The 26,100-nt window shown below is 39.7% G+C and overlaps 1 protein-coding gene across 1 annotated transcript in view; it reads left to right on the top strand.

The window, feature by feature from the left end:
• Nucleotides 1-26,100, top strand: part of LOC124775974 (beta-glucuronidase-like) — a 114,052-nt gene that overhangs the window by 24,125 nt on the left and 63,827 nt on the right. Inside the window, exons 2-3 of the mRNA XM_047250818.1 lie at nucleotides 3,767-3,949; nucleotides 21,361-21,527. Coding sequence (XP_047106774.1) covers nucleotides 3,767-3,949; nucleotides 21,361-21,527 — 350 coding nt within the window. The remainder of the gene's footprint in view (nucleotides 1-3,766; nucleotides 3,950-21,360; nucleotides 21,528-26,100) is intronic.

Genomic DNA, 26,100 nt, shown 5'->3' with positions numbered 1-26,100 from the left:
TATGAGGGTTAGAATACTTGGGCGACTGGAGGCTGGTCAGACACAGTAGATCGTAGCACGGGCCCTCCGTGTGCCACAGAGTGTGATCTCAAGATTATGGCAACGATTCCAGCAGACAGGAAACGTGTCCAGGCCCTACAGTACGCGACGTCCACAGTGTACAAGATCACCATCAGTGCCCGCAGACGGCCACGGAGTACTGCAGGTAGCTTCACTCGGGACATTACCGCAACCACTGGAACAGTTGTCTCCAGACACACAGTCTACAGACGACTGAACAGACATGATTTATTCGCCCAGAGACCTGCAAGGTGCATTCCACTGACCCCTGGTCACAGGAGAGTCCGTAAAGCCTTGTGTTAAGAACACAGTACAAGGTCATTGGAACAGTGGTCCCAGGTTATGTTCACGGACGAGTCCAGGTATAGTCTGAACAGTGATTCTCGCCGGTTTTCATCTGGCGTGAACTAGGAACCAGATACCAACCCCTTAATGCCGTTGAAAGGGGCCTGTATGGAGGTCGTAGTTTGATGGTGTGGGGTGGGATTATGACTGGTGCACGTACACCCCTGCATGTCTTTTACAGAGGAACTGTAACAGGTCAGGTGTATCGGGACGTCATTTTTCACCAGCATGTCCGCTTTTTCAGGGGTGCAGTGGGTCCCACCTTCCACCTGATGGATGATAATGCACGGCCCCACCGAGCTGCCATCGTGGAGGAGTATCTTGAAACAGAAGATATAAGGTGAATGGAGTGGCCTGCCTGTTCTTCAGACCTAAACCCCTTCGATAACGTCTGGGATTCTCTCGGTCGATGTATCGCTGCACGTCTTCAAACCCCTAGGACACTTCAGGAGCTCCGACATGCACTGGTGAAAGAATGGGAGGCTATATCCCAGCAGCTGCTCGACCACCTGATCCAGAGTATACCAACCCGTTGTGCGGCCTGTGTATGTGTGCGTGGTGATAATATCCCATATTGATGTCGGGGTACATGCGCAGGAAACAGTTGCGTTTTGTAGCACACGTGTTTCGGGACGGTTGTCTCAACTTACCACCAATACCGTGGACTTACAGATCTGTGTCGTGTGTGTTTCCTATGTGCCTATGCTATTAGCGCCAGTTTCGTGTAGTGTCACGTTGTGTGGCACCACATTCTGCAGTTGTCCTTAATTTATGAGCAGGACTGTATTTGTGCTCTTTTGTGCTGAAAAAGAGTAGCAGAGAGACAGTTTCAGGGGACGAGAGAGGAGACAATGCCTGTGGGAGTGAGAAGACAGAGACGGTGAGAGATAGAAAGTGGCAGTGAAAGAGAAAGAGAGATGAATGAAGGCAATGACAGTGGGAGCAAAGAGAGGTGATAGTGACGGTCAGTGAGAGATAGTGGCAGTGAAAAAAGAAGAGAGATGGACGAAGATAGCAATCGTGTAAGCAAAAGAGAGGGAGACAGTGGAAATGAAAAATACAGGTGAGTGGAGACTATACATAGGGTTCAGACACTCTAAGGCCAGTGAAGTTGAACAGTAGATACAGGGAAGGACGCATTTTGGACCGAAATTTTAAACATGTGGGTATAGGGGGAAAGTAAGTTGGACCACCAGAATTTTTGAGTTGCTTACGTATGGTGGAGACCGTGGCAGTGGGAAGGAAAGAAAGGCGAAAGAAGACAGCTTAAGCGAGAGAGGAGACAGTAGCAGTAGTACATACTGTAAATTAACGGAAGAAATCGTACACAGTGGGAGCGACATACACAGACAGTGACAGTGAGATGCTGAATTTTAAGGCTTAACTACAAAGAGTGACCGTGTAAAACGATTTAGAATGTTCTGTATTAAAAGAGCGTGATTGTGTTCGCATGCCAAAACCTTTGGTGAGGAATTCAGAATGAAGATTGAGCCAGCTGATTCCGCACTTTTCTGTCACAGTCATTTAGAGAGAAACATATTTGCCTTTTCTGTGCTCTGACAGGGACTATTCTCCGTTCGTGTATCTCAACTCGATATTTAGTAACATCCACAAGCTAGAAGTCTCTACTGTTGGTGCGGCTAGACAGTAAAAAGTAAAAATTTTTAAAAATGCTTGTGCTCGCTTCTGATGGGACCTATTAGTCAAACAAATCAAATAATACGCAGCAAATGGCTCTGAGCACTATGGGACTCAACTGCTGAGGTCATTAGTCCCCTAGAACTTAGAACTAGTTAAACCTAACTAACCTAAGGACATCACAAACATCCATGCCCGAGGCAGGATTCGAACCTGCGACCGTAGCGGTCTTGCGGTTCCAGACTGCAGCGCCTTTAACCGCACGGCCACTTCGGCCGGCCTAATACGCAACCTGAGACGGTTTATATGTACAGTAATTACAATGGTTGCTCTGTGCCCTGCAGGTGAAATCTGCCTTTGCTAATAACTATTAATCTGAGTATAATGCAATTGATCGTTTTAATTTCATCCATTTTAATAGTGGACTCGTTCATTTGTGAAGGTATACTGGAAAAAACTTATTTATTCGTTCCTCCCAAAAACATACAGTTTTGTTATTTTCCATTCTCGTAGTACCATATTCATTTAATTTGTCTTCGTAACTCAAAACAGCACTCTGCCGTCAATGTTAGCTCCACAGTGACAGACGGGATTGCTTTTAATCAATGCCAACATCTAACAACTCTACAGTCGAAGAAGCAATGTTGGCATTGCTGGAGGCTGGGAGGGTTGTCTCTCTCAACAAATCTGTCCTGGGGATAGGGACTTCTTCAATGTCCTAATCTTTGGTGCTGTCAGATATCCTCTAAAAAGCAGCTGGTATGTGCCCATGTAACACCATCACAGAATGAGACTGCTGTGCTTTGTTTCCCTAAATGCATTTACTCTTGAATCTTCATGGCAAAATAAGACTGTGTGCCGAACCAAAACTTGAACTCAGGACTTCGCCTTTTGCAGGAAAGTGTTCTACACCGAGCAACCCAAGTACGATTTACAACCCGTCCTCACAGCTTTCGTCTCCTAACTTCCAAACTTCACAAAAGTTCTCCAGCGAAACTGGTTGGACTAGCACTCCTAGAGGAAAGAATATTGCAGAGATGTGACTTAGCCACAGCCTGGAGATGTTTCCAGATAGAGTAAAACTGTGTGTGGGACTGAGACTCGATCTCGGGACTTAAGCCTTACACCAGCAAGTGATCTGCCACTGAGCTACTCAAGCAATGGTCCTGAGTTCGAGTCTGGGTCAGGCACACAGTTTTAATCTACCGGGAAGTTTGACATCTGCGCACACTCCACTGCAGAGTGAAGATTTCATTCTGGAGTAATATTTTCTTATTCAGCAAGAGTGCTGATAACCATGCCACTGCACATCACATACTCACCACTCCATAGACCGATCAGAGACCTGAAGCTTGACGGCAAGCTTTTTGGAACATGTAGGCTATACCTTGGCATCATATTGTACCTTTCTTCTTCTACTGTTTCCGTCATTTAAGTAATTATAGACACCATACAATATTTTGCATTGTAAAAATCTTTATGGACAACGTTAAATCCAGTCAAGTAACAACAGTCTTTCAAAGCCTTTAATCAGCATGATCTGCAACATTCTTTTCGCTCAATTCTGAGAAAAAATAGAAAAGTATACTGTTATAATTGCAAGGAATGTAGTCCTGAGTGCAGTGTGATACCCCCAATAATAACTTCGGCAGTATTACAGCTGCCTTTTTAAACTTCTTGCTCAGTACTGTCGGTGTAGCTGACCAATTTTGAATGTCTGCAGGTAGGAGAGGTGCTGGCGATGCCGGTACCGGCCAGCTACAACGACGTGACGCAGCTGAAGGAGGTGCGCGACCACGTGGGTCTTGTCTGGTACGACCGGCGCTTCTTCGTGCCGCGCTCCTGGCAGTCGCCCAACACCCGCGTGTGGCTGCGCTTCGGCAGTGCAACCTATGCCGCTGAAGTGGTGCGTAGCTCGCAGACATTTCATGTACTAGTTTCACAGACACAGCTTTAGTGGAGCCTATCGAAGAACTGTCATCTCTTTATGTGGGAAGTGGAGTAACTGAATTTCACAAGAGGGAAACAACGTACAAGACGACTCAGTTTCCTCGTTCAAAAACAATCCCTCCACAATTTTATTGTGGGAGGATAGAAAGTATATTCTTGAGTAAGCTTCTTTAGGTATGATTTTACTCTTTTTTTTTCGTTACGTAGGTATTTACCTGGCGCCGGCCGGCGCTTCAGTCTGGAACCACGCGACCGCTACGGTCGCAGGCTCGAATCGTGCCCCGGGCAAGGATGTGTGCGATGTCCTTAGGTTAGTTAGGTTTAAGTAGTTCTAAGTTCTAGGGGACTGATGACCTCAGATGTTAAGTCCCATAGTGCTCAGAGCCTCAGAGCCATTTGAACCATTTTTATTTACTTGGCACCGTTTCATAGATTATACAATAAATGTTTGTATTATCTGTTGACTGTCGGAAGCTGACAACTGCCTGGTCGAAACCAGTTACACCACTGTGAAACGTTCATGTAATTCAGTCGTAAAAAAAAAAAAAAAACGGTTGCATTTCATGAAGCCATTCAAAGACTCAGCAGACAAACTCAACATGGGAATGTAAACACAAGTGGTGTAATTCTGAACGTGATAGAACACTGGAATTCTGCTTCAGAGTCTGGAAACATTGGAATGGCCACCAAAGTCCAGAGAACTGGTGAAACTTCTTAGAAATGCAGAAGAAGACATCCATAGAACACAGAGGAGTTAAGCGCGCGTCCCACTTCAACAGATTGGACGAAATTGATAATGACTTCAAACAGAACACACGAAATTTCTACAGGACTTTTAGGGAAGACCTAGCTAACTGTATTACCCCCCCCCCCTCCTCCCCCCAGATATTTGTTTCCGTCGTCCAGATGGAACGCTCGATTCATTCACAAATTCTAATTCTGATATGTTGAATCGTTAGGTCTATTTTACAGGAAACATGCAACTGTGAATCTGCTACATAAAAACTAAAGTTGGACAGATTTTCCTCAAACAAAGTTTTATTTCCACTGTCATGGTGAGACACTTTATCAAAATGTTACGCCTCAAAAGCAGCAAAGCGCCAGGAAAACGGTAACTGCTGAATTACTCAACATCGGAGACAAACTCCTCTTAACAGACTACAAGCCATCATTGTGAGTATATGAGAGATTCAAAAACTGCGTTCACTCACAAGGAGACAGGACAAATCCAAAAAATTAACGAGGCATTTCTGCTCTGCCAATCACCTGCAAAGTATTCCATCATGCCCCGTTACCAGATTACAGTAACAGATGGAATGGAAGATGGGTGAATACTGAGCGGGTTTCCAAGAACGCAAATCTTGAGCAGAACAGAACTGCAATCTCATAATGATAGTGCGGCACCACCACGAGATTCACACAGTCACCACTTTTGTAGATGTAAAGATCCTGTAATTCTGCTGATGGCTCCGCTCTTGGTTCAAATGGCTCTAAGCATTATGGCACTTAACATCTGAGGTCATCAGTCCCCTGGGCGTATAACTACTTAAACCTAACTAACATAAGGACATCAAATACATCCATGCCCCAGGCAGGATTCGAACCTGCGACCGTAGCAGCAGCGCGGTTCCGGACTGAAGCGCCTAGAACCCGGCCGCCTGGCACCGCTCTGATTAATACAATAACAATATAACTAGCTTAATCAAACAGACGTCAACAAATACAACCTTAATTGTAAATTTCATGGGCGAAACCTCTACATCTTATGATAGAAAAACTGACATAAGGCAACATGACTAGTTATCTCCATCCATTTTCAATATGGCGCTAAATAAGAGCATCAAAATATGGCAGAACGAAATACTTGGAATATAAATATGGGAACAAGACTAAAACAGTTAGCATCAAACGTCTTGGATTTGTCCATGACCTAGCAATAATTACCACTGTAGCCTGATAGACCCTAGAAAAGTTTTATGAGATCACCGTCAAATCTGGCCTTCAAATTTCTTAGGAGAAGCTATAGTACATGGATTCCAAATCCACAGATCTGGGAACACTCACAAGTTGGGGTAACATCATTCGGGTTCAGAATTTCAACTTTGTCTCTACTTCTTCTACTTCTGCAGCTCATTCACAGAGCATCATGCACGTCAGACGAGACGGGTATTAGCATGAAGTGGGAAATACTTGCATGTGCGACGTAGGCCTACAGTGGAGAAGCTGTGTTGACCAACTTAATTTGCACATTTTCACTCATTGTTGTCTTACAGAGTTTCTTTCTGAGGCAATGCACCTGAAGTAAATAAAGTGTTTAGTCAGCGGAACTAGTGGGTAAGTTATTGAGTAAAGTACCATATGTCTTGCAAAATCCTTTTTAAGGATTTTGAATTCTTACACTCACTCCGTATACATTTACTCTTTAATGGCTTTTACTGCTGATAGTAAAAACCAGTTCCTGCTAAACTATGATGTATATAATCACAATACAACACACGAATTTAATTTTCATGTAGATTTTGCCTTCTTGTCTAGTGTTTATCTAACATAAAACAATGAACTGGGATTCTTCACGAGCTCAAAAAATTAAAAACTTATCTCACTAGCCAACCAATTCCCCTACAAATTATCTACAATATCTAGATTCAAGGAATGAAAATTTTTGTTAACTACATGGCAAGAAGTAATGTTTGTTGTAAAGATGTGTGATGAGTCGCATTGCTAATAGAACCCAGTATGTACAGCAACATTAGGATGTCCACAAGTCTAGTTTTTCCATGATGGTCCCATTTTTCTCCAAAATGTCCCGCCGTTCTGAAAGTTTTTTGGAGACTCTCAAATGTCCCGTTTTTTGTGATTCTGACTGGTAAAGTACTTTACGCTAGCAATTTACTGTGTAAATACACTCTACGACAAAAAAGTAAGCGAGACATCATGAAAAAATTATCCGCATTGAATGGAAATCGGTACATGTAATACACATGTACAGACACCCAAATCATTACAATTTCAGAAAAAAAAACCTAAGTTTTACCCAAGAGAAAGAGCTTCACAAATTGAGCAAGCAATAACGCATTAGCCGGCCGGTGTGGCCGAGCAGTTCTAGGCGCTTCAGTCTGGAACCGCGCGACCGCTACGGTCACAGGTTCGAATCCTGCCTCGGGCATGGATGTATGTGATGTCCTTAGGTTAGTTAGGTTTAAGTAGTTCTAAGATCTAGGGGACTGATGACCTTAGAAGTTAAGTCTCATAGTGCTCAGAGCCATTTGGACCAGAGCCAATAACGCATTAGTCCATCTCTGGCCCACATGCACATAATTCAACGTGTTGATACACCTCTGGCCCACGTGCACACAATTATTCAGTTGGGTATTGCTTGACAGAGTTTTTTGACGTCCTCCTGAGGGATATCGTGCCAAATTCTGTCCAACTGGTACGTTAGATTGTCAAAATCGCGGGATGGTTGGTAGGCCCAGCCCATAATACTCCAATCATTCTCAACTGGGAAGAGATCTGGTGACCTTGCTGACCAAGGTAGGATTTGGTTGGCCTGGAATCTTGTTGACTGGAGTAGAATTGTCTTCAGTGATGAGTCTCTGATGGCCAGTGAAGACATGTCTGGAGGTGCCCCAGATGGCGGTGGGATACCAACATGACTGTCGCCTATCATATGGCCCAAAAACCAGGAGTTATGGTCTAGGGTGCCATTTCTTTCCATGGCTGGACCCCTTTGGTTGCCATCTGCAGCATCCTTACAGCACAGTGGTACTTCAACGATTTTCTGTGTCCCATTTAGTTGCCTTTCATGACAAGTCATCCTGGGCTTATATTTCAGCAATATGACACCTGCCCATATTCGGCAAAACTTTCTACTGCTTGTCTTCAAGCTTTCCATACGCTATCTTGGCCTGCAAGATCATCGGATCTCGTTCAAATTGGGAACGTTTGGTGCATTATGGACAGGATCCTCCTGGCAGATTGGAATGTTGACAATCTAGCACTCCAATCTGACAACATTTGGCATGATATCCCTCATGAGGACATCAAACTACACTATCAATCAATGCCCAGCTCAATAGTTGCTTGCATATGGGCCAGAGATGGACCAACACATTACTGATTGCTCAATTTGTGACGCTCTTTCTCTTGAGCAAAACGTACCTATTTTCTGAAATTCTAATAATCTGTGTGTCTGTACATGTACATCACATCTACCAGTTTCCATCCCATTCAGATAATTTCTTGGTGGTGCATTTTTCCCTTAATAGTCTATATACATTAGCATGTACCACTCGTACAACTTGCTCTATAATCTTTGTTTAGTGACTGCTAATGTTTTGCACTGTTGGTAGTAACGATTCATGTTAAATTGCATTTGGTTGGTTTAGATAGCGAGAATTTCCATCTCCATTCTTGTAAGCAGCCTGAAGATATTATTGTGGACGTGGAACAATTTTAAATCTGTGTAGTCGCTGTCATATCATGACAAATAAAAAATGTAATTTTAACAGAAATATAAAAAAGGAAACTTCCTTTTATCAGTGGTAACAGAGAAACTGTAGAATTATGTGTGTTTTACTTTCTGAACTACTTGTGATTAAGATGAAAAAAAAGAAACACCAGAATGGAAGTTGAAACAGTCAAGGCCTTGCTGATTGTCAAAACACACTTGACTGAGTTATCATAAGCTCACTTCTATTACAAACTGTCAAAAGGAAAACACACTTAGTGATAAAATACATAAAAGTGGAAAGTACATCAACAGTACAGTAGAATAAATGTTAAAAGTCATTTGTGATCACCTGAGTGCATGGTAGTAAGGTAAACATTCATGTCCATTGTTGCTTTTGTTGCGGTCTTCAGTCCAGTGACTAATTTCCAACAGCTCTCCATGCTACTCTATCCTGTGCAAGCATCTTCATCTCCGAATAACTACCGTATTCATCCCTTGGTCTCCCTGTATCAGTTTAGCCACCACACTTTCCTCCGATACTAAATTACTGATACAGTGATGTCACAGAACGTGTCCCATCAAACAATCCCTTTTTTACTCAAGTTGTGCCACAGATATCTTCCCTCCCAACTCTGTTCAGTACCTCCTCATTAGTTACATGGTCCAGCGATTTGACCTTCGGCATTCTTCTGTAGCACCATCCTTCAGAAGCCTCTAATGTCTTCTAGGTTTTTCAGAAATACTTTGTTTTATGTCCTTTGTATCTCGGCCATCATCAGTTATTTTACTGCCCAAATAGCAAACTCATCTGCTACTTTCAGTGCCTCATTTCCTAATCTAATTTCCTCACCATCACCCATTTTAACTTCATTCCTTTGAAGATGCTGTCGATTCCATTCAACTCCTCTTCCTAGTTATCTGCTGTCTCTGACAAAATTACATTGCATTGGCAAACCTCAAAGGTTTTATTTCTTCTCTCTGAAATTTAATTCTTGCACCAAATTTTTCTTTGGTTTCCTTTATTGGTTGCTCAAGGTATAGATTGAATAACAGTGGGGATATGCTACAATCCTGTCTCCCTCCATTCTCAACCAGTTCTTCCCTTTCATGCCCCTCCACTCTTACAATTGCTGTCTGCTTTCTGTACAACCTGTAAATAGCCTTTCGCTCCCTGTATTTTAACTCTGCTAACTTCACAATTTCAAAGAGAGTATTCCAGTCAACATTGTCAAAAGCTTTCTCTAAGTCTACAAATGCTATGAATGTAGGTTTTATTTTTCTTAACCCATCTTCTAAAATAAGTTGTATAGTCAGTATTTCCTCACATGTTCATGCATTTCTCACAGACCCAATGCAGTCTTCCCCACAGTCAGCTTCTGCCAGTTTTTCCATGCTTTTGTAAAGAATGCATGTCAGTATTTTGCCTTTTACCAAAGAGGATACCATCAGCGTTTAAACATACAGTAGTGATTCATGCCCTCGTGAAAAATTACGGTTTTAATTTCACCTTGCTTTCAGTACAAGTACAGCTAGGCCATTTTGGTAGATGTTACAAGGCTAGATCAGTCAATTATATAGATTGTAATTATTGAAAAGGCTGCAGCCCCTCTTGAGGAATCACACATTTGTCTCGCCTCTCAACAGATACCACTATGTTATGGTTGTACCCATGGTATGGCTGTCTGTATCACTGAGGTATGCAAGCCACATCACCATAGCGAGGCTCATGGTTCATGGGGGAGGGGTCTATGTCCATTACATTTTGGGAATAAAATTTATGTCGTGTTTCTTTCCTGAATTGTCCCAGATCTTTTTCTAATTTTTTTAAAATTCCCAATTACTAATAAAAATGAAATGGATGCCCTAAGCAATGTAATTCACTAAGTACTAAGCTATCAAAGCAATGGAACAAACACTGAGGTGACAAAAGTCATGGGACAGTAATACGCACTCACACAGCTGGTAGTAGTATTGTGTACACAAGGTATAAAATGACAGGGCCTTGATGGAACTGTTATTTGTACTCAGGTGATTCAAATCAAAATGTGTCCAATGTAATTACAGACACATGACAGGAATTAACAGACTCTAAATGTGGTATGGTAGTAGGAGCTAGACACATGGGACATTCAGTTTCAGACATCTTACAGAATTCAGTTTTCTGAGATCCACAGTGTAAAGATTGTGCCAAGACTACCAAATTTCAGGCATTACCTCTCACCACAGACAATGCAGAGGCTGACAGCCTTCACTTAAGGGCAGAGAGCAGCAGTGCTTGAATAGAGCTGACAGTGCTGATAGACAAGCAACACTCTGAAATAAATGCAGAAATCAATATGGGATGTATGACGAGCTTATTCATTAGGACAGTGTGGCGAAATTTGGTATTAATGGGCTATTGCAGCAGGCGATCAATGTGAGGGCTCTTGCTAACAAAACAACATTGCCTCCAGCACCTCTTCTGAGCTCGTGACCATATCGGTCAAACCCTAGATGACTGGAAAACCATAGCCTGGTTAGATGAGTCCCAATTTCAGTCAATGAGAGCTGATGGTAGGGTTCAAGTGTGTCACAGACCCAATGAAGTCATGGACCCAAGTTGTCAACAAGGAATTTTTATGGATGACAATGTACCAAGTCATCAAGTCTCAGTTGTTCACAACTGAATTGAAGAACATTCTGGACAATTAAAGTGAATGATTTGGTCACCCTGATCATCTGACAGGAATCTCATCGAATATTTATGGGACATGACTGAGAGATCAGTTTGTGCACAAAATTGTGCACTGGCAAGACTTTTGCAATTATGGATGGCTCAATATTTCTGCAAGGTATTTCCAATGACTTGTTGAGTCCATAGCACGTCAATTTTCTGCCAGATGGAAGGAGGTCCAACATGATATTAGGAGGTATCCCATGACTCTTGTCATAATAGCCCAGTCAGCAAAGACCAAAAAATGTCATCTGGGGAAAAATATTGATGTACTCACAAACTTTTGTACAGGAGTAGGTGGGAGTGCCACAAACAACATACTAAAAATTCTGACCAGTGGGTTGTGAGCAAATGTCTCTTTTTTGTGTTTTTCTTGACTGTCTCAAAAACTGTAGCTTCTAGCAAAATGAATTCTTAGTACAAAATTAAACTACATTAAATTTCCTACAAAAACAGGTCCCATCCATTTTCTCTGTAAGACTAATAGTTTCTGCATTGCAGTGATGGCAAAACTGCAGATTATTAAAAACAGTATTTAAATGGTATAAAATTAACATTTATTGTTAAGTGTAGTGAGTTAAGAACAAATATTATATATGTATACCACATCTAAATACAGCACAATGGTACTAGGGGGTAAACTGTGGTCTGGGATTGTAACAGGGTGGAAAGTTGGGGATAGATGTTAGAAGTGTGAGGGAAGGTAGATCACCAAATTGTGGTCGCATACTTCCCTCTTTCATAGATGTGTAAAATAAAGAGTGAGCAGGTGATTCCCAATGCTCTGTACAGCACTATGTCACAAAAAGCAGCTACAGGTTTCTCACGAGTGTTTTAACAATACATTTAATACAGATGTGAGTTGCTAACAATACAAACACAAGATAAGCATATGGACAGATTCTATGTAAATCTGTGTACACTGTTCGGCACTGCTACAGGGGAAATTGATTCTTAGTCATCGTCTATGGCAGTCATAGCTTTCTTCTGGGACAGGTGACTTCTTCCACCATGACACTGCTTGCTTTTCTGTTTATAGACAGATTATATTTCCTCAATATTTCCTGTCCAGTTCTCCTATGTAAGTAGACAAAATAACTTCACTGAGATTGTGTTTATAGTGGAGTTATTTTCAATTTATTAAGTGAGTACTTATTTGCAGTTGTTAAGTGAGCTTTTATGTCAAATACATTGCTATAAAGAATGGTTGAGAAGTGCCTAATTAGTAAGTGTGATGCTGTTCAGTGACACATGTAACACTGGCAGGAAAGGGATCAGATTGTTAAATGTGGCATATTGCTCCTGTCTGTCATTGACAGCATATTGTAAAGTTACGTAACAATGTTGTAGTCACTTGGTGGTGAATTAATTAATGACCAGAAACTTACTGTACTTCTCTCCCATTAATAGTGTTACCAGTAGACTTCATAAACCTTTCCATTCAGGAACTGCTGGCACTCGCAGAGTAGACTGCACTGAGTAGAACTACTTACCATGTCTTCAACATTTCACTAACCCAAGCTAGTGTATTCAGGTTATGAAAAAACATTGCACCCCTTCTTTCAGAAGTACCAACAGTTAATTAAATTTCTTCAAAGACTCTTTCCAGTAACATAAATGATTGTGTTTACCAACGAGACCACATCTCATATGAAAATTTCTTCATTGATGTTTTTGTATCTTATTTAGATGGAATTATATTCACATTTCTGCTGCATTTATATATGATATTCATTTAGTCTGCCTAGTTGAGAAGGGGCTGGCTTTTAATTTTACAGTAAATTGTCTTCAGCATGTAAGGGTTTTTTTTCCTAATGCAAATAGCTCACCAACTTGATAAAATTTAGTCAACCACAGATATTCTTTAACAGTTATGTTGTGTAACATTAAAATATATAACTTTCAACTACTTTATATTATATGTCAATCAATAACTGGCAAGAAATTGCAAGAATTATTACAGTTCTAAATTTCCACATTCACTTTAACATCAAACTTCTCTTCAATCTAAAATGATAATTGGGAAGTCTCACAGATATGTATGCAAGGTGAAGTCTGTGTGAAGATATCAGTTACTTGAATGACAGCCAAGATCAGATCTGAAGTCAAGTAATCAAACAAAACTATTCTCATCATTGTTCAGAATTCATCACTTTAGAAAAAGTTACTCTTTTCAGTGACATAACAGTACCCAAACCTAATTTAGGCACTTTTCACAATTTGGAAACAACTTTTTCAGTGTTCAATTGTGCATGAATTCACAAAATTGTCTTGTCCATTAATAACTTCAAAATTGGTCGCAGTAGTCACCACCAGATTATAGTAGATCCATCCTTCCAGTATAGCATCAGTCAGATCCTTTTAAAGATTATCTTGCAAGAAGTCCAAATTCAGTAACTTCATTATAGTTCAGCATTACAATTACTATGCTAATCATTAGATGTAGTTGACCCACGTATAGTTAACATTCAGTTTATTTTACAAACATTGATGACTTACAATGGTCACACAAGCCCAAGATATTACATAGAACTGATACAGTTTCATATATTCATTTCAAACATTAATTTTTAACATTGTGCAAAGGTGATGCTGACAATGCCAATCTGATGTTCTCACCACTGTGGACCATCAGCACTCTCATGATTAGTGACCTGCACTGCCGATTTGCTGTATTGGTGGAACACCAATGGAACATCTGCCAGGATCTCCTCCATGCAACATGAAACAGGCACAAAACACTAACATTTCAGTATACTCCTCAGTCTTTGGGAGAGCTATTGTTGGGGTGGTGCCTTTGATACCCTCAAGTTGTGAAAACTATTCCAGATATTGATAGTGGAGACAATGAAATCAACACTGTAAAATATATATTCACAGTATGTTACACTTGTGGAAGGCTTTTCAGTGTGGTAGACAGCTGCAGCTGTTGAGCTTTTTTCCACAACATCTCATTTAAGAACTGCAAAGAAGTAATCATTTAATAAACTGAATATAGTTCCACAGTACAAATACAAGGTCAGTAAAGTACTTTGTCTACTCACATAAGAGAATTGGATAGGAAATGCTGAAGTATATAGTATGTCTCTAAACTGAAAAGTGAGCAGCACTCACATTTGGTGAAGTTGCCTTTCCTGGAGGAATGCTACAGCTGCCATACAGGATGAATAATAATCAATTTCCCTCTAGCATTGTGAAACAATGTGCAGAGAGGAAAGCAGATTTTGTACATATGCATTTCTTGTGTTAATATTATTAATAATTCATATCAATATTCCATGGAGCATTAACACACTCTGTGGAAACTAGACACCCCCAGACCTCTCTGCAAACTGCTTTGACAGTGATGCATAATGCAAACTATTGAAGGATCATTATAACTTTGTGAAACACCCTGCAGTGCTTTTTGTGATGCAGTACAGCACAAAGAATGGGGCGCTGCCAACTCACTCTTCTTTTTGCAGGCCTATGAAGGAGAGGAGCACATGATCACAACCCAATGACCTACCTTCCCTCCTGCTTCTAACCTCCACCTCTACCTTTCCACCTTATTACACCCCCAGAACACAATTATCCCTTAATACCGTTTTACTGCAGGTAGATGTGTTACAACATTTACTATTTGTTCTTAACTCACATTATTTAACAATATAAATTAATTTTATACAATTAAAACAATATTTCTAATAATCGGCATTTTTTCCATCACCTGCAATATGGAAACTATTAGTCCTACAGGAAAAATCAGTAGGATCTATTTGTAGGAAATTTAATGTAGTTTAATTTTGTACTGGAAAACAGCTTTGCTAGAAGTCACAATTTTTGAGATAGTCAAGAAAAACTCACACACCACCTATCAGGATTTTTAGTATGATATTCATTACACTCCCCTCTACCATTGTACAAAAATTTGCATCTACACATATTTGTCCCATCATTTACCTTTGTCAACTGGACTATAGTAACTTTCTAGTACAACTGAGATTCCAGCAGCTTTTCTCAGCTTCCTTTCTAACTTACCAGATTAAATTTAGCCAGCACAAGTGTGATTAACATGAAGCAGTATAGTGACAGTTTACTGTTAATACAGCACACAGATGAAGTTTCTGCAATTTTATCAATGTACACTTTGAGTCACTCCACATACTTGAATGTTCTTCTTCTTGATGGGATCTACAGAACATTAAGAATGCAGAAATACAAAGTTGTCCATTGCTATTGTCATCATTTTCACTTCCTAAAACATGTTCGCTTATTCTTGAGAGCTTTCCCATCTCCACCTTTATATACAGGCACTACCTTACTTCTTTTTAGGTGTTCAGGGAATATTCATTCTTCCATAGCTGAATTCTCAAGAAACGTCAGTGATCACATCAACCCAGTTTAATTATCATAGTAAATATATTATCTAGTCACTCAGATTACGCAATATTATTGTTATTTGTGTTTAATTTGCTGGGAACATGAAAAGACATCCAGTCAGACAGGGGATGATATTTGGGCTTTCTTTCCTATACATTTGCTAGGATTTATGGATTTGTCTACTATCTCAACATAATGCTGATTAAAAAGATAACTGACTTAATTTGGATCTCTGAATTATTTTCCTTCTGTCTTCAGTAATAAGTTATCACTGTCTGCCCTACTTATGAGTGATTCAAGGATTTTATACAAAGAAAGGCAGTACAAATGGTCACAAGTATGTTTGACATTTGGGGCAGCGTCATGAAATTGCTGAAAAACATAAACTGCAACACTCTTCAAGGATCTTGAAACTTTCAGCACTGAACAGGAGCATGTAGAGGAACTACAGCTCAAGTTTAAAAGAATAGTTGACCATGCACTAGACACATATATCCCCAGTAACAAAGTTAGCAATTTGAAGGGGGGGGGGGGGGGGGGGCAGCTCTCCATGGTACACAGTCACCGTAAAGAAATTTCTAAAGAAACAGAGACTACTGCACAATAAGTGTAAAACTAAGAATACGGCTATACATAGAGAGAAACTAAAAGAAATGCATCTGGCTGTTGAGAGAGCAATGCATGAAGCCTTCAATGACTGCTGTAGCAGAGTTCTGTCAAATGATTTTTCACCAAACCCAAAGAAATTCTATTCACATGTAAAGGCTGTTGTTAGTGGCACCAAAGTTAGTGTCCAGTCACTCACGAATGAGACAAGAACTGAAACTGAGAGTAGCAAAGCAAAACCTGAAATGCTTAACTCCATTTGCAAATGTTCCTCTACAAACAAACACTAGGAGAATTGTTCCAGTTTAATACATGTACCACTTAAAAGGTGATGAAATATAGTGAGATGGCAAAAGTCATAGGATATTGATATGCACATATACAGAAGGCAGTAATGACATGTACACAAGGTATAAAAGGGCAGTGTATTGGTGGAGCTGTCATTTTTACTCATGTGACTCACGTGAAAAGGTTTCCAATGTGATTATCGCCACTCAGTGGGAATTAACAGACTTAGAATATGGAATGGTAGTTGGAGCTAGACACAGGAGACATTCCATTTTGGAAATCTTTAGGGAATTCAGCATTCTGAGATCCACAGTGTCAAGAGTGTACTGAGAATACCAAATTTAAGGCATTACTTCTCAAAATGGACAATGCAGTGGCCAACAGCCTTCACTTAATGACTAAGAGCAGCAGCATTTGTGTACAGTCATCAGTGCTAACAGATAAGCAACACTGCATAAAATAACTGCAGAAATCAATGTGGGACACAAATGAATGTATCTGTATGGACAGTGCAGTGAAATGTGGCATTAATGGGTATGGTAGCAGATGACCCGCATGCATGCCTTTCCTAACAGCATTACATCACCTACAGCACCTTTGAAGGGGTTGTGACAATATTGCTTGGACCCTAGATGACTGGAAAACCATGGCTGGTCAGATGAGTCCCGATTTCAGTTGGTAAGAGCTGATGGCAGGGTTTGAGTGTCATGCAGAGATGGAGTCTGCCATGGAACCAAGTTGTCAACATGGCACTATACAAGCTGGTGGTGGCTCCACAATGGTATGGTGTGTGTTTCCATGGAATGGACTGGATTCCAATCATTGATTGGAAATTGTTATGTTCAGATACTTGGAGACCATTTGCAGCCATTCATGGACTTCATGTTCACAAACTATGATGACATGTCACTGGCCCAGAATTGTTCGTCATGGTTTGAGGAACATACTGGTCAATTCAGCAAACATGAAACTTCCTGGCAGATTAAAACTGTGTGCTGGACTGAGACTTGAACTCGGGACCTTTGCCTTTCGCAGGCAAGTGGTGTGAAGATGGGTCATGAGTGGTGCTTGGGTAGCTCAGTTGATAGAGTACTTGCCCACAAAAGGCAAAGGTCCCGAGTTCAAATCTCGGTCCGACACACAGTTTTAATCTGCCAGGAAGTTTCATATCAGCGCACACTCTTCTGCAGAGTGAAAATCTCATTCTGGAATTCAGCAAACAATTTAGCTACCCAGATCACCCAACATGAATTCCATCAAACATTAATGGGATGTAATAGAGAGATCAGTTCGTTCACAACATCCTACACCAGCAACACTTTCACAGTTATGGCCTATGGATGGCTATAGGGGCAGCACGGCTCAGTATTTGTGCAGGGGCTTCCAGCGACTTGTTGAGTCCATGCTATGTTGATTTGCTGCACTATGGTGGGCAAAAGGAGGTCTAACACGAGGCTAGCAGGTATCCCATGAATTGGTCACCTCAGTGTAAGTATTAGTGTCAGTTGTGTTGGGAAACAGCTGAAATCATTAAAATTGAACAAAGCTCCAAGATACAATCAAATTCCTGTCAGATTACACAGTGAATTTGTAGCTGAATTAGCCTTATCTTTTAAGTACAGTCTATTGCAGATCCCTTGAACAAAAACAGTGCCCAATAGTTGGAAGAAAGCACAAGTCATGTCCATTTAAAAGAAGAACTCACGTTTACACATGTGACATACTGAAAGCTTTGGATCAAGGCAGTCAGATAGGTGCAGTATTGTCTGATTTCTGGTAAGCATTTGACTCAGTACCATATATACGCTTATTGTCAAAAGTACCATCATATGGGGTATCAAGTGTAATTGGTGACTGGATTGAGGATTTTTTGGTAGGGAGGCTGTATCATGTCATTTTGGATGGAGAGTCATTGTCAGATGTAGAAGTGACTCCACGTGTGCCTCAGGGAAGTGTGCTGGGACCCTTCCTGTCCATATTGTATATTAATGGCCTTGCAGACAATGTTAATAGAAATCTCAGAGTTCTTGTATATGATGCAGTTATCTGTAATGAAATAGTGTCTGAAAGAAGCTGCTTAAATATTAATTCAGATCTTGATAAGATTTTTGAGTAGTGCAAATATTGTCAACTTGCTTTAAATGTCCAGAAATGTAAAACTGTGCACTTACCAAAATGAAAACATAATGTTCTATAAATATAATATCATTGAGTCATAATTGGAATCTGTAAACTCACGCTAATACCTGGGTGTGGGAGTGTGCTATTTTTTTCAAGTGTGTGAGACCTATATCAAATAGGACTAACAGGGGATGTTGAACATATACACAGAACAGCAGCATGAATGGTTGTAGTTTTTTTTACCCATGGGAGAGTGTAACAGAAATACTGAAGAAACTGAGTTGGCAGACTCTTGAAGATAGACTTAAACTACACCCAGAAAGACTACTTATTCAGGAACTGGCTTAAATGATGACTCCAGGAACATACTGCAACTTTCTATGTATTGCTCACTTAGGGATTGTGAGGAGGAGATTAGATTACTTACAGCATGTGAATGGAAAGGGGAGAAGTACTAATAACTGGTATAATGGGACATACCCTCTGCATGCCCTTCACAGTTGTTTGAAGAGTATAGATGTAGACAGATGTCAACCATGCCCCAAAAGCCTACCAACAATGTTTCAAAAACCAGTATTAAATGAGAAATCAAGGAATATACCACTGCCTCTTACATGTGGCATGACTCCTACAGGGACTGCAGTGATAAGATAGGCTAATTACAGCACACACAGAGGCACTTCAGCAGGCATTCATTTTATTCTCCATACATAAATGAATAGGCAAGAAACCTTAATACATGGTGAAATCAGATGTACTCTTTGCTATGTGTTACACAGTAGTTTGAAGAGTAAGGATGTAATATAGATCTAGATCAAAAGGTGGAAAGCTAACAGCACAATTTCAAAACACATGACTATAATAGCAGAGTAGATGCACAGCTTTAGATCTGTTTCAGCACCACAGAAAACTACATCTAGATCTGGGTTCCATCTAATCAGTGATAATACCTAGTCACATGTGGCTGGCCTGCTAGGTGAGTGCCTGCAAAATGAGGGCACCATGCATATAGAGAGACCAGTTCACCATAAATGAATGTGTTTGGTATGAACTGGACCAGTGGATTAAAATTCAGACATTGGCATAATTGACGATAACCGACATTCAGCAGGCACTTGTCCTGCAGTAGAATAGATTTCTGAACACCATGTAGAATTTCTCAGTCCATAGTATGGGAAAACACTCTGCATATCACACTACCGTGTAACAGGATCACACCGTGCAATAATGTTGTCTGTGCCAGTGGCAGAGGTACATCACACACAGTAACTCCCACCCCTATCCAGTTTTCTAGTGTATCTCATATCCACATCACAATCCCACATATCACAATTTTAACATGGTGTATTTAGTGCAAACATTACTACTATGCCTTGTATAATATCATGAATCACTGATATTTCTCTAATTATGAATATCAGGACATACATCTAGATATATCTTAAGTCTAATGATTAGCTAGTGATATTATTAGACACATAAATTATATTTCTCAATAAAATCAAAATCTTTAAAAGTCTAGTAAATGTTCAACATTAAGGAAGTTGCTAAAATCTACATATGATCCATGTGTTATGATTTTATTCACATATTCAATCCAAATGAAACAATAGCCTCTTAATAGTGCATAGTACTTGTGATATAATTTTTCATAAGCTCAGCTTTTCTTACATGTGATGATACCATATAAAGTCTGAGAAGAAACTGTCACTATACTTAAATATTGATTGGTTATGTTCTAGGACTGCTAAGAAATTGTTATTTGAGTAAGTGACACTTCCTAAGTGCTTAAACTAATCCACCATTGTACTTAAAAGCTGAAATATATAAATTTTCAAATAAATTTTACTTACTTACTTACTTACTCACTGGCCATACCCGACTCGAGAGTCCATTACCGCAGCAACATATTTTCGCCATCTGTCCCTGTCTCGGGCTATTTCCTTCCATTCACCTTCAATACCTAGGTTCCTCAAATCAGCCTTCACATTGTCCTCCCATCTACGCCTCGGTCTCCCCACAGGACGTTTTCCTTGTAGGTGCCCTACCAGTACTCTGCGTGCTGCCCTGTCCTTGTCCATTCAAGCTACGTGACCCACCCATCGCAGCCTACGTGATTTAATAATACTGATTATGTCAGGGCTTGAATAGAGTTCGTGAACCGCTTCATTATGCAGTTTTCGCCACTCTCTGCTAATGTCATCCCTTTTTGCTCCGAAAATTTTCCTCAAAATTTTGTTTTCAAATACTCGAAACGGCTTTTCATTTTGCACAGTGAGAGACCAAGTCTCACACCCATACAGCATAACTGGTAGAATAATAGTTTTGTATATTCTAATCTTTAAATTCCTAGACAATATCCGTGATGAAAGTAATCTATTCAGTGAGAAGTAGCACGCATTTCCCGCTCGTAATCTCTTCTTCAGTTCGGATTCAATCTCATTTCTCGAAGTGATGTCCACTCCTAGATACTTAAATGTGTTCACTTTTTCAAACTGCAGGTCTCCAACTCTTAACATTTCCTGATCTACTGCTGTTGGCATTCTAGTAGTAACCAGGTATTCAGTTTTGTCTTCACTTATTCTTAGACCTACATCTTCACTAGCCTTGATTAACGCATTCGCATTTGCTGTTACAGATTCTTTGCTATCGCTAATGATGTTTAGATCATCTGCATACCCTAATATCTTAATATTTCCATTTAACTCCACACCCTCTGAATTATCTGCTGCCATTCGTACAATATATTCTAGGAAATAAATTTTACTTGCAGTTATTAAGTAATTGTCAGAGTATATATTTGTATTTTTCTCTTTTCATGTAGTGGGTGAATGGCAACAAGGTGATGGAACATGATATTGGCCATCTACCATTCCAATCTGAAGTCACATCTGTCATTATCTATGGAGGAAACAATCTAGTTACAGTTGCAGTGAGCAATTTGCTTAATAATGTAACTATTCCACAAGGCTCATTTACAACACTGGAGACGTAAGTACAGAAGCCTGTAAAAATAAATAGAACATTATCTTCAGTTAAAATTCACATTTAATTTATATTTAAATGGCAACTACACACATTAAATGATTCCTTCTGTTCTGTATATTTCATCACAAATGTGAATTTTCAAGAATTTTCTGCATCTACACACATACTTCACAAGCCACTGTATAATGCATAGCAAACGGTACCCCATACCACTACTATTCATTTCCTTCCCTGCACCATTTGCAGATAGAGTGAGGGAAATATGACAGTTTATATGTCTCCATATGAGTCCTCACTTCTTGAATCTTATCCTAATTTGTCCTTACACAGACTTTATGTTAACGGTAGTAAGATTGTTCTTCAGTCAACTTCAAATGCTAGTTCTCTAAATTTTCTCAGTTGTCTTCCCTCCAGTGATTTCAATTTGAGTTCTTGAAGCATCTCCATAACATGTGCATGTTGTTTGAACCTACCAGTAACAATTCTGAAAGTATAAAGCATAACTCTGAGCAAATAGGCTACATTATCACAGAGACTTATCTGTAACAAGCTATTTATTATGGTGTATTAACAGTCAGCTAGAACAAAACTGTTGTATCCTGTTTGTGCTTACACATAAAGTAGTATAAATGAATGTAACATTGTTACTGGGGAAAAAGAGAAAAAACTGCTGCTTCATTAGCTATTTGAAACAGCTGCTGATTATCTGTTACAAAGAGTTAAATATTTAAAAGAACAAAACACACACACACACACACACACACACACACACACACACACACACACTGTATGGCACCACCATATAAAAACATATGCTTATTTGAATGCAATGTTGTGTCAAAATTTCAAAGCTATCAGTGAGAATCTTAGAGAGAGTTAATATTTTAAACAAATGAACACATGCATCTACATAAATAAATATGTAATTGTTCATTTGTTAAAATCTTAAATCTCCAAAATCTGAATTTGTAATAACAATTAACAATGATTGGTGTCAGAGAGAATGGGGAATAGTAGATGGACAGAGGGTTGGATGGAAATGAACACAGAAAGTGGAAAAGAGGAGATGGACAGAGACAAGAGGGAGAAGGAGATTAGGTTGTATATCCAGTTCCCATTCATATTACAAATGTGTGTTTTCTCTTTTCTTTCTTTTAGATTTAACCATACTAAGCCATAGCAACACGTGGCCATGAACAGCTAGTAAGTGTATGAAAAATGAAGACAATTTCTGTACAAAAATAAAATTCCAGTTTAAGATTCTTTATTTTAGTACAACAGTCTCAAGCAAATTTCCAGCAGCCATTAGGGAAGAAACTTGGAACCACCTGAAATCCATTTTTGTATCTGTCTTAGTATCTCCTCCGCTAAAAATTTTATTGGTTTCTGTACCTGTAGATACTCTTCAGTTCATTGATAATAGCTGCTAAAGGATATCTAAAATATTTATGTTTTCTTCCTTCTATTATTATTTTGTGTATTTCTTCAATTAAAATTCATTACAACCTTCCATGTGTACAGGTTCATCTATGGTTGACACTACAGTGAAAGCCCTTCAGTAGTCAGACGAAGGCCTGATGATGAAGCAGAGCTTCAAAATGTGTGTTGACAAATAAAATAATAGCTTAAAAACCAAATATATGCCTGCAGAACATTTTTAAATTACTTAATGAAGCAGGATATTTCCACCAGAGATGGATACAGGACAACAAAAACCTGAAATGACAGAAAATATTATTACCTAACATATGACAAGAGATTAGTATTGAATGCTTCCATCATGTACAGTAATTCATGGTCCACATTCGCTTGTGATGCTTTCCTATAGGCTACTCCACATTTTTGGTCACTTTGTTCCAGTGCTACACCAATCTGATATGCAGTTTCTTAAGGGTCAGATGTGGTAATATCATCTACAAAGCACATCTCTTAAGAAGCATCCCACATATTCTTTATAGAATACAATTTCATAGAATGTGCAGGCCATCAGGTTTAGGCAAAATCTTCACACCCAGTATCTCAGAAACTCAGTCTCTTCTGCTGGCAGGAGCAATATCTATGGAGACAATGTCAGAACCCACCACACCATGGAAAAGCCAAAGACATTCACCCACTGTATGACAGCAATACCATTCTGCTGTAGCCACCTCTGCTGTAAAGCTATACTGCACTTTGCGGAGGTTTGCAAAATATGGATGTAGATGTAGACGTACACCATTATTACTGCATTGATTACACTACATGCAGCCAAATGAAGTTGCTCACTCTGTCACACAGGACGCCTCTTAGCCCAAAAGGTCTGGCCATTCACAGAGGGCGAGATTACTGAAAACTCCAACATTAGGCATTTAATGGGGCCCATTACAGATACGGCTGCAAAGGAGAGGATGGAATCCAATGTGCTCTCTGTGTGCATACCAGAAGGAGTCATTCCAGATGTGGAATGGGTGCTTCCAGATGCCATGAAGAGCACAGGGTACAGCCAACTGCAGGTGATGCCTCATGTTGGTACTAATGATGTGTTTCACGTTGTATCACAACAAATTCTCTTTGGTTTTTGGGCTGCTAACTGAAGTAGTAAAAACTGCCAATCTCGGTTGCAAGATGAAGGTAGAACTCAGCATCTGTAGCATTATTGACTGAACTGACTGTGGTCCTTCAGTACAGAGTGGAATGGAATGTCTGAATCAGAGACTCAAATGGTTCTGCAACTTTGTAGATGGCAGATTCCTTGACTTGCACCATAGTGTGATGGGTTTTCATATTCCACTTATTACATCAGGGACCCACTACACGCAGGCAGTGGCTCCACAGGTAGTGGGGGCTGTGTGTGTCGGGGGGGGGGGGGGGGTAGATTAGAGGGTCTTGGGAAAGTGAAGAAAGGGCTTTAGTTTCAGAGGGTGCAGGACAATCGCAGGATGAGGGTAGACATAGTAACAATGTAACAATCAGTATTGCAGTTGTAAACTGTCGTAGCTCTCCTGTATAAGAACCAGAGCTCAAAGTGCTAATAGAAAGCACTGAATCTCAAGTTTTATGGATATGGAAAGATGGCTAAAGCTGGAAACAATTTCAGCCAAAAATTTTACAAAGGGTCTAACTGCATTCAGAAAGGATTAAATACTGTTGGTGGTGGAGTGTTTACTGCTGTTAAAAGTAGCTTACCTTGTATTGAAATTTGAAGTAGGTGGTTCCTGTGGGTTATTATGGGTAGAGGTTATACTTGACAACCAGAATAAACTAATAATTGGTTCCTTTTTTGACCCTCTGACACAGATGACACAGTTGCTGAGTAGTTAAAAAAAACTTGAGTCTCATTTCCAAAAGGTACCCCATTCCTACAACTATAGTTGACAGAGACTTCAATCAACCCTTGATATGTGGTTAAAATACAAGTTTAAAGTCAGTGGTAGGTAAAAAACATCATCTTAAATCGAACTGAATGCCTTCCTAGAAAATTATTTTGAACAGTTAGTTCAGTAATCAACGTTAGGTGTAAATGATTGCAAAAACATACTTTACCTCTTAGCAACAAATAATTCTGACCAAATAGGGAGCATTATGACAGGTATTGGGTACAAAGTTCTTGTAGCTAAACTGGATACCATAACAACCAAACCCACCAAAAAAAGCACAAAATACATCTATTAAGAAAGCAGATAAAAAAATTTTCTTGCTACCTGCCTAAGAGATGCTCTACACTCCTACCAATCTGACTGTGTAAGCATAGACCAGATGTGGTTCAAATTCAGAGAAATAGTATTGGTGGCAATTGAGAGGTTCTGTACCAAATACAGTAATAAGAGATGGTACTGATCCCCCATGGCACACAAAACAGGTCAGAATACTGTTGCAAAAGCAACACAAAAATAAAGCTTACCAAATTTAAAACACAAAATCCTCAAGATTGGTGAAGTTTTACTGAAGCTTGAAATTTAGCAGAAACTTCATTGCAAGATGCTGTTAATAGTTTCCACAATGAAACTCTGTCTTGAAATCTGCGGGAAAACCCAGAGAGATTTCGGTTGTATGAAAAGTACACCAGTGGCAAGATTCAATTACTACCTTCACTGTGTGATAGCAATGGTGATGTTATTGATGAGAGTGCCATTAAAGTAGAGTTGTTAAACATGGTTTTCCAAAATTCCTTCACAGAAGAAGATGAAATAAATATTCCAGAATTAGAATCAAGAATAACTGCCAACATGAGTAACTTAAGAAGTACTTATCCTTGGTGTAGGTAAGCAGCTTAAAACACTTAAGAAGACAAGGTATCCAGTCCACATTATATACCAGTATGGTTTCTTTCAGAGTATGCTGATACTATAGCTCCTTACTTATCAATCACATACAACCACTCACTGGTAGAAAGATCCATACCCAAAGAATGGAAAGTTGTACAAGTCACACCAACACCCAAGAAAGGAAATAGGAGTAATCTGCTGTATTACAGATCCCAATCACTAACATCGATTTCCAGTAGTGCTGTCAACAGAGGATGTCAAATTGGGTCCATACTTTTAGATTTCCAGAACACTTTTGACAGCATTCATCACAAGTGACTTCTAATCAAATT

This window comes from Schistocerca piceifrons, chromosome 1, assembly GCF_021461385.2.
Source record: "Schistocerca piceifrons isolate TAMUIC-IGC-003096 chromosome 1, iqSchPice1.1, whole genome shotgun sequence".
NCBI classification, from domain to species: domain Eukaryota; kingdom Metazoa; phylum Arthropoda; class Insecta; order Orthoptera; family Acrididae; genus Schistocerca; species Schistocerca piceifrons.
The sequence above is the reverse complement of the archived record's forward strand: the minus strand, read 5'-3'. Positions and strand labels throughout refer to the sequence as shown.